Raw genomic sequence first — 12,859 nt, 5'->3', positions numbered from 1 at the left:
CTCAATTACATCCTTTTTTTTTTGAATGTTTGAGAACGCTTTTCCTTTAAATTCTAACTAAATAGTGAACAGTAGAGTAAGTCTGACTCTGAAGGCCGCAAATTTATTTACCAAGGCGAGATCATATTAGGTGATGTTACTAGAGCAGCTGATTTCTTTTTTTTCTTCCGAATTAGTGGTCAATTTCGTTTACAAGGTGGAAGGGAGCACTTCGTGAAAAGTATTCAGTTGATTGATTACATATAAATTTTGTTTCTGTACTTAATACTGCATTCACTTCACACGAACTCTTCTTGGTATTTACATTCGTCATTAGCAAAAGTCTAGCTTAATAATTGTTGTTAATAATCAAAAAGCGCAAATTACTCGATCGCCGTCAATGCCTACAAAATTCTCAACTGGGCCAGTGGAAAAACACGCATCTTAGGTGTTGGCATTCCCCACGCCCTTCTTCTCCCTCAAATAAATAAATGCCAATATTTTGCTTTGTTTAAAATTTCCTCTTTTTTAATTGTGTCGTGATGAACTTGTGACTTTCAATTTTTACTGTACTTCTCACATCCGTTGCAATTCTTTTCACAGTAACATTTTATCTCGTTTTATAACAGAACACACGGCTATGTTTACGTACCAATAAAAATTTAGTACATATGTATATATACTTATATGTGCATATATGTAAAAGTGAACAGGGAGCGCCAAATACATGCATGTGTTTTTTTTTATTAAAAGCTGTTTTGAGAGTGAAAACTTTGCTTCAATACAAATTTTGACTGTCAGGTCAGTTGGTAACCAAAGAAATGAATCCGTTTACGAAGATCGGGAAAGCTTTCAACTTCAAATGCTTCCAAAGTGGGTATCCTGAAAAGTGCTGGCTGAAATAAAGCATCCTCTCAACGAAGTCAGTGATTTTGATTTGCTAGTGCGGGACCCCCACGATCTCTCTCTCACCTTGAGCGTTACATATCGATGAAAATGTGGCTATTGCGGCTCACAGTGTGCAAATCAACTCCGAAAAAGTGATCAGTGGCGAACATTTTGAGCATTCAGCATTTGAACATTTCACGTACTAGCATTGACTAAGCAATCACAAGCAAACGATCGACCGCTACGTTGGCGTTTCACAGTGTTTGTAGTAGTTTTTGTATTAAAGCAGCTCAAATTGTACTTCAAATTTTACCAAAAAAATCATATTTTTTTGACAAGGCGCATTTTTTTCATACTCGACGACTATATATTGGCCAAGGCGCATTTTTTTCATGCTCGACGACTATATATTGACCGAAATTGTTGCAACTTGAGATGGATAAATGAGCACATGATTGTCGATGAGTCAATAAATTTGCAGAGCGACAGTTTGGTAGATAAAGTTATTTGGCCTATATTTCGAAAATGCAGTTGGAAACTATTTCAGCCAATATTGAGTGCTAATAGTCCCTTTTAGTTAACACAATTTGAAAGCTGAGTGGTACATGAACGATCTTTGGTGTCCGCAGGATGGCTTGACATGACATACAACCCCTCAACAACGTTGCCACGACATACGTTGCCGCATACATATGTGGAATGTATGGGGAATGTTTATGGTGCTACAACAACTACAATAACAACCCCTCAAAAAAGAAAAAACTAATTTCATGAACTCTGTTTAATTGCTTTGTAATTTGCCGTAAAGGCATTTTTCGTTTACTAGATGCCCTAAAATATTGGCGTATTGGCGGACAATCTAGAAGCGAATTCGTCGCTTAAGACGAATGTCGTTGTGAGTCATTTATGAGATAAAGCCCAAAAACATTAACCAGATCTGGTAAAATTTGATTGTGGGGTAGAAATAAAAATGAAATCGCTACTGTTATCACTGCAGTCGGGCCTACGTTACCGGAGAAACCTGAATGTATGCATAGCTGGCCAAGGACTGTCAGTTCAGCAATCAAAAACGAATGAGTAATGTTTTGTGCTGCAGCAGCGAATCATAGTTCATTAATAATAGGCATATTTATTTCATTACTTTTAATGATTATCGTACTTGGACCACCCTTTGTACTTATATATGTATGTAGCGATTATCAGTATCGTTCGCGCAACTGAGGTACATCCCATACACCAAAGTATGGCGAGTAGATACTGTTTCGCAGAATGATCTTGAACAGATGCCGCTCTATTAAATCTATTATTTCAGTTGTTATACATTTTATGAGTATACATACACTCATACATATGTATTGTTAACACCCTGTAACTTTATTGTATTGACTCTTTCCACAAACTGTTTAGGCATATCCATTATTCATCTGTAGACAGCGGTTACACTGACTTGGTGGCAATCACGACTAGACAAAAACCTTCTTACATATTTGTATTCTTAATTTTCATGCATACTTATAGACATACATACATACATATGTATACATGGATGTACATATGTACATATATGTATGCTTATGTGAATAATATTAAAACAATTTGGCCTTAGTCACTGAGTAGATTTTGATGATTTTATTGTTGTTTTATCGTTAATTTGCTTTGTTTAACATTTATCATATTTGCTGACTTTTGTATTCCAAATTTCTTGTTGTTATTTACAAATGTTTTTGAGTTGGAACGATGATGTCATCAGCTGCTGTTAGAGCGCTCGATTTGAATCGAGTTCCAGCAAGAGAATATTATTTCAGACAAAAAATTTTAATTTTTTTACGCATTTTGTTTGAACAACAAATATGCAAAATGTTAACACTAGCGTTGGCAAGTGAAAAAAAGATATTAAAAAATAAATAAATATAAGCCGCGCCCAACTCAAATGACATTTTTTCAAAAACAGTTTTTCATCTGCCTTAGAGTGAAAATTAATTTATTCACTTTTTACCACACTTTCTCTTTCGATCCACACTATTTTCATGCACATTTCTATACTCAGAAAGCAAATAGCACAAACAATATAAAAAACAAAAACAAAAATCAAAAACGTACTTCAATGTACTCGCACTAAGTGAAAGTTGAAAACTAAACTATTTTTAATAAATTTCTATTTACCACAAGCGAATGTATTTTTGATTTTTTTGTGTTTCACTCCCAACTGTGTACACTCAATGCTTCAACGCCTCAACGTAGACTGAAATGCGCCACTCAATTGTAATTACTTTTATTCACATGGCCATTGGAAGCGCATAGAGATGTGTGAAAAGCTTTTTGCGGAGCGTAAAATGTGGTAATGTTAATAGACAAGTTTTCAACACAACGACAAGCTACCGGCTTTCTATGCTTTTATTATGTGGAGCAAATACTCAGTTGTATTTTACTTCCAATAAAAGGTGCGTCTCGCGCGCTCACAATCTCTCCCGCTCTAACCGCAAATTGAGAGCTTAATAGTTGGCAAAAATAAATACAATTTTCAACACCGGCTATTAAAAACGTACAACCACTTTCATTTTTTGTTGTTGCTCAGGTTATTGGAAACTTTTAAAACTTGTTCATGTTGCTCTAAATGACGTCATTTATTTGGCAATGCTTTGAATTGTATTCATAAAAAACAAACACTGAGTCTGCTTTCCAACAAACGCCATGGAAAGAAAGGCAACAAAAAATAATAAGAATATAAGAATATAATAATGATAATAATAAATAATGTGACGCATAAAATCTTGGCATGTATGCATATCTAACTACATATTTATATGCACCCAATTTTTTTATATAAATAAAAGTTTTTACATCTTATATGGCATCCGAAGAGTAGTTAATTTTATGTGAACAACTTTTTTAAGCAGTTTTTCTTCCGCTTAGTTACGATAGCATTCTTCGATCAAAAATAATTTGTTTGATTTGTATTTGGAAATAAATAATTTTATAACAACAATCTCGGAAAAAGAATAATATGCATACCAAAGTCAGCATACACACGGACGGACAGACATGCTAAATTGACAGCTCTCATAATTATGTGAATTTTGGTTTATACAGTTGTCCACAAAATAATAGCAGTGCGACATGAAATATATGCAATGTTAAATTTTCAATAAAACAACGGTTTTATTTCAAAATAAATCAAATATAAATAAGTTGCATTTATTTTTCCGGAATTCACATATTTCAATCAAAGGTAAACTAAATTTCCAAAAATTAAAATTCCCATTTCAGTACAATAAATTAAAAAATGTCCACATAAAAATAGGAATAATTTTCATAATACCGATCATTTTTAACTGTTCGCATAAAATGCCTTCAAGGCTTTATAAAACACAAAAAAATAAAATGAAAAAAAACACTAATATTTCGTTGAAACACTAATAACCTCAGTTTTTCAGCACTGCATCACATCTTCGTGATATAGGCTATACGATTCTGCAACGGGATTCCTTTCGAAGTTTCTTTTACTACTTTCCATAAATCACTAGAATTGGTTGGTTTCCGTTTGGCAACACAAGTTTTCTGTAGGGTCGAGGTCAGAAGACTGAGCAGGCCAACGTATAACCTCAACTCCGCTAGCCCTAAACCATTCTTTTGCGGCCTTGCGGCCTGTTTGGGATCATTATCCTGCTGATATATCCATTTCAGAGGAATATTCCGTGTCGGATCTGCTAATATTACCACGTATGTTCCACATATGCTTTTTAGCCTGATGCCTTTAATCAAATAAATTGGGCCTACGTGAAAAGTTACCCCATACCATAACCTTAGCGCCGCCATGTTTGAACATATCTTTAGCGGATATTTTGCACTTTCGTCCGGGAGTTTCATGCTAATTTTTATAATCGAAGGCATTTTCTACCATCTGAGCAGAACATCCTATAGAATCTTGAATTTCCTCTGTACAGTGTTTTCCTCTACACAATACATAAATTAAGAATAGTTTATTAAAATTATTGTATTTTTAAGTTAAAAGTTATTTGGTTAAAAACTTGCAGAAAACAAGTAATCCGCTTTAAATTAACTACCGCAGCAATAAAATTTTGCCTCATATTTTACTACTAGCATCCCGTTAGGGTCACTCGTATAGTGCATATGGGGTTACATATGATACAAAAAATTTATGTATTTATATACATTTTTTATGCCGACAATTTTTGGTGGACAACTGTATAAAGACATGGTAAAAATAATAAATGCGCGATATTTTGACCAATTTTACCTACTTCGTTTTTTTTTTATTTGTATTAATTTTTTATAAAAATATTTAATATATAATACATATGTATACATATAATTAAAAATATTCATTAGTCAAATTTTCACTAAAAACTCGAACATTTTTATCAGAATTTAAAACAAAATTTTTAGTCCATTGATATTTAGTACAATAAAACGCAAGTTTAAAGTAACTAAACATTTTTGTTGATTTTTGATAATTATTTTCGGCGGTGTTGCCTCTTTTCTTCATCAAACATTATTTTAAGAAGAAAATGCGCAACACCGCCAGGAAAAAAAAATTTAAAAAAATAACAAGATTTTTTTGCAACTTCAAAATTGCACTCTATTATAAATTTAATAAGCCATAAAACTACGTACTAATCAAATTGAGGAATCGGAAGAAAAGCTTCGGGAATTTTTCTAATTTTTGTAGAAAACTTTAAATTAGGATTTCCTTAGTTTTTTGAGCTATTCTTTAATACAAAAATATTGTCATTTCAAAAAATAAAAAATAGTCAAAATTGGTTAATATGTTGACGCACTATGGTTGGTCGCGGGCTGCATTTTGAGTATACATGGGTCTACATACATACCATAACCACGCATACATATATATCAAATGCGCGCCGGTATTCTAAGTACTCTATGAATTTAAAGGCTACTGATAAGAAAATTTATAAATAAATATAATTCCCTATGAAATAAAAATAAAAGGAACGAAGTAAAAATGTTTGCAAAATTACTAATCGTTTTATTACTTACCGCTTTTAACTGTTGCCAAATTCTCCGATTTTCACGTTACTTCCGCTAATTTCTAAATCACTGCAAATGTAAGGAAAAATATTTACTCATAAAACGAAATAAACACTTTCATATATAATTACATTAATATTTTATGCAATAAGAATATTCTGCGCGTGAATCATCGGCATTCAACAGATCTTGAGAGCAGCAGCAGCCAAAAAGAGAAAATTTTCATCGTTTCCACGACAGTCGGTTCTACGTTACCGAAACGACCCGGATTTATATCCGGTCAAGGACTGTCACTCCAGCAGCATTCCCCGTATGTAAGTATGGGGAATGTTTATGCTGTTACAACAACAACAACAAGAAAATTTTCATTACGTTTTTTCTAAGCTTACAAATAGCGCTTCTGGCTTTATCACTTTTCACACAGTGTTCCACAGAGCGCAATAGCAACCACATAGAGATAGATTCACAACTACAGTAAAACAATATGGGTAGAGCACAAATATACGTTGGCATTCACTTCAATAAAACGCCGCTTCATTATAAACACAAAAGTATGCAGCTGGAATTCGTTCATGTTACTCATTTTCTCAACGTCACAGTCATTAATCACGACACTAAAAATATTATATTACAAGCACTCGCGCACTTACCTTTTTTAATGTATCGCATGCAAATCGAGCAGTATTTGAAATCTGACTTTTAAGCGTTTTGGAATGTACTCGCAGGTTCATTACTTAGGATACATCACGTATGCCATTTTGTTTGATCTATGTGAAGAAGAGGAGCGTTTATTTCAGTTATGTGTTTTATCACATCAAAATATTTATTACCACAAACGGTACTGCTACTTGTGGTATTATGTTCGACTTTTCCACCAGTGCAACGAAATGCTTTTGTTCATTGCATTTACTGAGAATAATGCGCTGATTAATTTTGTGCGCATGGCTGTCACCTAGCGCAGGACATATTTTCCAGTCATTGCCGTTAACGCGCGTAGTCAGTTCGTTTGTTATAACAACCTGCAATACGATTTGATAATGTAGAAAAAAATTTAAAGTAAATGTCAATGCAATGAAGCAATTAAAAATATTGAGTTAGACGCTTTAAAAAATGACGTAACATACCGGAACGACCCGGATTTATATCCGGCAAAGAGCTGTCACTCCAGCAGCATCCCGTTGTTGCTACAACAACAACAACAACACAAAATGACGTTTTACTAGGTTAACTACGGTGGGGAAAATTCCTCATATTATAAAGGGTTTTTCAATTGGCGCGGGTCGATTTTGACGCCCTGTGGCAGCCATTTTGTTTTGGTGCCATCTGTCAAATCTTTTGTTTATTATTTAGTTGTTTATGCCAAATCATCATGGCAAGTTACACGATTGAACAGCACGTTCAAATGATAAAACTTTATTATCAAAATGAGTGTTCATTAACGCAAACGTTGCGCGCATTGCGCCCATTTTTCGGTAGACGTGGTGGCCCCTCCAATTTCTTATGGCCCATATTGAACCATATGGACCTAGACATGTGGTTCCAGCAAGATGGCGCTACGTGCCACACAGGAAACGCCATTTTATTCCATTTCAACATCTACCCGCCCTTATTGAAAAACCCTTTATTTATTTATAGGTTGGGAAAAAATGAATTATTTTCTTCGTAGAGGGCTGTAGTGATCGATATCTCGTAAAGTATCGATCAAACAATTTAAAGTTTTGCTCGTTTGCAAGGTGATATTTCCCACTAAAAAATTCTTTTGCTGTTTTTGGTTTGTTACATTCAGTTATGAGTTACAGGGTGTTAACAATGGAAGACAGCAAAGAAAAATTTTGGTACATTTTTCAATTTGTCTTTAATAAAGGCGAAAACGCAAGCCAGACCGCTGAAATGGTGGTATTTATGGTACCAATATTGTAAAAGCTAATTACTTGCAATTTTGTTTTCGTTGATTCTGTTCGGGCATTTTTGATACTACAAAAAAAGTCGATTAAAAGATTATCGCTTACCACCAGTTGATACTCCACTGCTAACTGTTGCAAGTCGGTTAATAAGCTATAAAGTATGCCTGTGCGTTCTGCAACATCTTCAATTACACGCAATGGGAAGGAGAACGAATCAATTACGATGAGTTTGATCTAGCAAAAACAAAACAAATAGCAATTTCATACCCACATACGCACAAAATGGCAGCTATTGATTTTTTACGCTTACCGCTTTATCCTCATTAAGCATTTCGCGCATTTCCCCTACTGCAGCCTGTAGCGTTAAATAGCTTTTACAATAAATATATGTAACACCATTCATTATAGTATTAGCGGTGAAGGGGGTCTGCGTTGACGTTTGTAAATCCGACTTGTGCAAAGCTCTATGAAAACGCTTCTCAGTGCATATCGCCATTTCTGTAAAATATTATTTAATTCATTATATTTTTTCGTCATAGTAGTAGACAACTATTTTACCAAGTAAGCGCGTCGGACTAAAGTCCTGGTTGGTATCCAGATAAACAGCTTTGCTTTGAAGTCCACCAACTATTCGGGGGAATTGCACATTGATACAAAGCTGTAAGCTATTAAAAAATAACATCTGAACTAGACAATATTTTAATATTATAAAGAGTTCATTACCACATTTGCGTTTTGCCACAGCCCGGTCCCCCGCAGAATTCTGTAATTAAACCCGTAGCAATGCCACCTCCCAGCTTGTCATCCAACTCCTTGCAAAGTGTGACAATGTGTGGCATTTCCTTTTCTTGGCGCCATATGTCAAAGCAAGTTGTTTTAAACATAGTTCTGAGTAATTCGTATATTTATGAAATTATGCACAAATGCCCGCGATTTTATTTTCAATTGGCAGTTGCTACCGTTGATTTTGTTTTCTTTCGTTATTCGCCTGCTTCCAGCTGATCATGTTGCTGGCAGTGTTGTAAAATGTGCGGCAGAAAAATTGTGCAAAATAAATATATTTAACGTTCTCTGATTTGTGTTTCATGTGGGAATAGTGATTTAATTTTTCGCGATATTTTTAACTTTAAGGTACATATATGCATGTTGTACAGAGGTCGGTACATAAATTTGCATATTGGCGCACTTAAACACGAATTGAGCTGAAATGTGGGGTTATAGTGATAAGTTTTTTTGCCTAGTGACGGTACAAAAGAAGCGATTGCCATGCGCGCTCGATAATGTGAATTAATTAGAGCCAGTCGGATTAATACTTGCGAATGCACATCAAAGATATAATCATATAAAAATTACATTAACAATCTCACGAATATGTGAAATCTTAATTTCAACAAAAAATTATAATAACCTATATTGTATATATATACATAACTAATAAATAAATTAGTTAAAACAATAAACAAATTCTAGAACAATAAAACATTTCCAATATTTTCATTTTATCATTCAGCACTTTTTACTCATCAACAATATTGTTAAACTGCAACGATTTTGCAATACGATATACATACATACATAGAATGTATCCCGTCTACTTGGCCTACTTTTATAAAACTTTGTGGGCATAATTTCTTTATTATTTTCATTGTACATTTGTCCAAAATTTAATAGTTATGCTCTAAAATTGTATAGTTTTACTCTAAAATTTTATAGTTTTGCTCTATACATTGAGGCGGAATAAATTGTTCGGAAAATAATTTTCGAAGAAATGTATTACAATCGGCGGCCGCCGTAGCCGAATGAGTTGGTGCATCACTATCATTCGAGAGTGCGTAGCTTCGAATACCCGTGCATAGCACAACAAAATGATTAAAATAAAGTATTTTCTCTTCCGAATGTGTTTCTGCCATGTAAAAGCTCGGAGACGGTTTGGAACTGTAGGTCCCTCCATTTGAAAAATATTTTCTGAGGCCACCCTATTCTTAATTTTGAAAAAAAAGCTTCGATCAATCACAAGATTATCTATTAACAAAACTAATTTCTCATGTCCGATCGATTTTAAATGAATCTCCAAGGACTTGTGACGATCACCGCAAAGGACTTCTGGACAGCGATAACTTTTACAATTATTAATTTTTTTGTTTTTTATTTAAATTAATGATATGTTTTTATTTTTGTAAAATAAAGAAATTGATTACCAAAAAAATAATTATTGAAAATCATAATTTTTTCGGGCCTCTGACTACCCCTAACCACTTAAATTCCAAAAACGGATAATTTTAAATATAGAAATACGAATACAAATTTTGGGAAATGAGCTCACCTTTCAACAAAAATGAATACTCACAGCAAGGCGAAATCATAGAGTTCGCTAGAGCAACAACAACATTTGCATGCTTTATACTTGCAAATTGTGGTTCGAATGTGAAAATTTCTATGAGAATATAAACAAACAAATAAGGCAACAAAAAGAAAAAAACAAATCAGCTGCTATAGTGAAGTCACCTTCCATAGAGCTCGCCTTGACTACAGTGTCTAATTTTTTGAACCGCGCGAACAATAATTCTTTTTTGTTTTTGTTTTTTATTTTACGTTTTCAAGCCTATTATTAAACTAAGTCCGTTAAAAGAATAATCGGACGTAACTTCATTGCGACCCTTTTATATTCATAGTAGTTCACTGCATTGCACTTCCATATGCAACACGCTCAGCACCATATCGAAACAGAAAAAAACAAATCAGCTGCTATAGTGAAGTCACCTTCCATAGAGCTCGCCTTGACTACAGTGTCTAATTTTTTGAACCGCCCGAACAATAACTCTTTTTTGTTTTTGTTTTTGTTTTTTATTTTACGTTTTCAAGCCTATTATTAAACTAAGTCCGTTAAAAGAATAATCGAACGTAAACTTCATTGCCATATTCATAGTAGTTCACTGTATTGCACTTCCATATGCAACACGCTCAACACCATATCGAGACCTTTCATGTGCTCACTGTTTATTTTAGAGCGCAATTGTCTCAAGTAGATACAACTATTGGCAGCGCTCATATTTGACTATTATCAGTATGTAAGTTTATCAAATACTCTCATGTTGAACTACATAAATCCGGGAAAATACATAACGACAATTTACCTAAATAGGGTATAAATACAGACCGCCCATGTTTAACGGACATTCAAAAGTTAGTCTAACGTTAAACGACTGTCGCTTCGCACAAAAAACAATCAAAAATTTTAACTGAGTGTATTTTTTACCACAGCAAAGTAGAAACAAAATTTAAAATGGTTGGCACTTCGAACTGTAAACGCATCTACAAACAGCACAAACCAATGATCTGCTATAATAAACCTCCCTCGGCACAAGTCAACCCAACAGAGTACGAAAGCAAACGGGAAGATGCACTCACTGGTGCGGTCGTCGAGGCGCTGATCGTGCCAAAGCGCACAGCACACACCTGGACAATGCAAGCTGGCGACTTATGTCGCATCACTGTCTGCGAGGGCTCACAGGTGGGTGACATGAACTTCTGGAACTTAGATAATACCAAAGAACGTTTCTATTCGGGCAAAACACGCCAACTGCACAGTACACATCTGAATGTGTACGATCGCTTGTGGAGCAATTTCCCCTATTTACGGCCAATGGCCACCTTTGTTCACAACACTCTAGCCGATTATGGCATAGATGAGGATGGTGGCTCATTGCATGATGTGGTTGGGACGCGCTGTGATGATTACACTTACAAATTAATCACTGGCAAAGAACGTGTGGGCAGTTGTCATAGTTCGTTGACAAAAGCAGTGGTGGAGGAGCGTGGTTTGAAGGAGGAAGATGTGCATGATGTGTGGAATATTTTCATGTGCACCGGTTTCACGCGAGTGAGTATTGAAAAAACGAAATCTTAATGATGTGAAATTCAATAACCATAAAATATATGTATGTATGTATGTATGTATGTATGTATGTATGTGTGTATGTTTATGACGTTGGATTAATGTTTGTACTTTACTTTTCAGGATACTCAACAATATTTCTGTAAACCCAGTCCTGCACGCAAAGGCGATTACATCGAATTTATTGCCGAAATAAATCTTTTGCTTGCCTTAAGTGCCTGTCCACAAGGTGACGTTTCCATAACGGTGGGCGATGAAGTGCCCGACGAGGTCTGTCATCCATTAAAGGTGGAAGTTTTCCGCAAAAAATGTATTGATAAGAAAATATAACGGAATTTTTAATATTTGCATTTTTTTTTTTTTTACTTGAGCAACTTTAGTAAACATCACCTATACCTATTATTTTTCGCTATAAAAAGCAAAGAAAAAAATTGACATAAGAAATCAAATTTCTGATTATGCGCCTAATATCTGCTGGATTATGTTATTATCTGAAGTATTGTAAATAAATGAAATTCTATATACAAATTAATGTTTGTTTGTTTTCTATCCGGTATGCAATTATGGTATATACGGCACTAAAACTTTAGTAAGTTACTGTAAACATGCCCGTTAAGGTTTAGAAGTTTGATTTTATATATGTATCGATATATAATATAATTGGCGCGTACACGCGTTTTGGGTGTTAGGCCGAGTTCCTCCTCCTATTTGTGGTGTGCGTCTTGATGTTGTTGCACAAAAGGAGGGACCTACAGTTTCAAGCCGACTCCGAATGGCAGATATTTTTTATGAGGAGCTTTTTCATGGCAGAAATACACTCGGAGGTTTACCATTGCCTGCCGAGCGGCGACCGCTATTAGAAAAAACTTTCTCTTCATTTTGGTGTTTCACCGAGATTTGAACCTACGTTCTCTCTGAATTCCGAATGATAATCAGGCACCAACCTATTCGGTTAAGGCGGCCGCCCATTTGATTTTAGTTGCACTGTATTTCTGATAAGAAAGTTTGAAATTTTGAAGAACATTTGTTGAATTTTTTCTTTTTAACTTACACAATTTAAATGAGAAATAAATAACTTGTCAAAACTTTTCCATAAATAGCTACGCTATAGTTATTAAACGCTCTGTAGATAACAAGGAAGGGCTAGGCACTTCTATTCCTTACTATGAACTATGAACTATTA

General features: G+C 34.6%; 3 protein-coding genes across 8 annotated transcripts in view; 1 reads left to right on the top strand and 2 right to left on the bottom strand.

Moving 5' to 3' along the window:
• Positions 1 to 5,933, bottom strand: part of LOC129242427 (annexin B9) — a 31,866-nt gene extending 25,933 nt beyond the window's left edge. For 4 of the 6 annotated variants that reach the window (XM_054879072.1, XM_054879082.1, XM_054879066.1 and 1 more), the window contains exon 1: positions 3,031 to 3,138. The gene's annotated coding sequence lies outside the window, so the exon portion shown is untranslated. Of the gene's footprint in view, positions 1 to 2,967; positions 3,139 to 5,886 lie in introns of those variants that run through there. The other 2 variants (XM_054879098.1, XM_054879090.1) reach the window with 2 other exon arrangements.
• Positions 5,934 to 6,611: 678 nt separating this feature from the next.
• Positions 6,612 to 8,731, bottom strand: LOC129253217 (DNA repair protein RAD51 homolog 3). The gene is made up of 6 exons (XM_054891504.1): positions 8,505 to 8,731; positions 8,340 to 8,446; positions 8,092 to 8,279; positions 7,887 to 8,015; positions 6,708 to 6,896; positions 6,612 to 6,644 (listed from the first exon to the last, which is right to left on the bottom strand). Exons 1-6 carry the CDS (start codon positions 8,663 to 8,665, stop codon positions 6,612 to 6,614), a joined length of 807 nt encoding a protein of 268 aa, XP_054747479.1. The 5' UTR covers positions 8,666 to 8,731.
• A 2,207-nt stretch (positions 8,732 to 10,938) lies between these two features.
• LOC129253060 (uncharacterized) lies at positions 10,939 to 12,145 on the top strand. Its single transcript, XM_054891299.1, has 2 exons — positions 10,939 to 11,661; positions 11,800 to 12,145. The coding sequence occupies exons 1-2, from the start codon at positions 11,065 to 11,067 to the stop codon at positions 12,004 to 12,006; spliced, it is 804 nt and encodes a 267-aa protein (XP_054747274.1). The 5' UTR covers positions 10,939 to 11,064; the 3' UTR covers positions 12,007 to 12,145.
• Positions 12,146 to 12,859: the final 714 nt, after the last annotated feature.

This window comes from Anastrepha obliqua, chromosome 1 (genome assembly GCF_027943255.1).
Source record: "Anastrepha obliqua isolate idAnaObli1 chromosome 1, idAnaObli1_1.0, whole genome shotgun sequence".
NCBI lineage: Eukaryota > Metazoa > Arthropoda > Insecta > Diptera > Tephritidae > Anastrepha > Anastrepha obliqua.
The sequence above is the reverse complement of the archived record's forward strand: the minus strand, read 5'-3'. Positions and strand labels throughout refer to the sequence as shown.

Coding starts and splice junctions, on each gene's coding strand:
- LOC129253060 (XM_054891299.1), top strand. CDS start 11,065: ATGGTTGGCACTTCGAACTGTAAACGCATCTACAAACAGCACAAACCA. Junction 11,662..11,799: donor TGTGCACCGGTTTCACGCGA/GTGAGTATTGAA, acceptor TTTACTTTTCAG/GATACTCAACAATATTTCTG.
- LOC129253217 (XM_054891504.1), bottom strand. CDS start 8,665: ATGTTTAAAACAACTTGCTTTGACATATGGCGCCAAGAAAAGGAAATG. Junction 8,280..8,339: donor TAGTCCGACGCGCTTACTTG/GTAAAATAGTTG, acceptor AATATTTTACAG/AAATGGCGATATGCACTGAG. Junction 8,016..8,091: donor TGCTTAATGAGGATAAAGCG/GTAAGCGTAAAA, acceptor TGTTTTTGCTAG/ATCAAACTCATCGTAATTGA.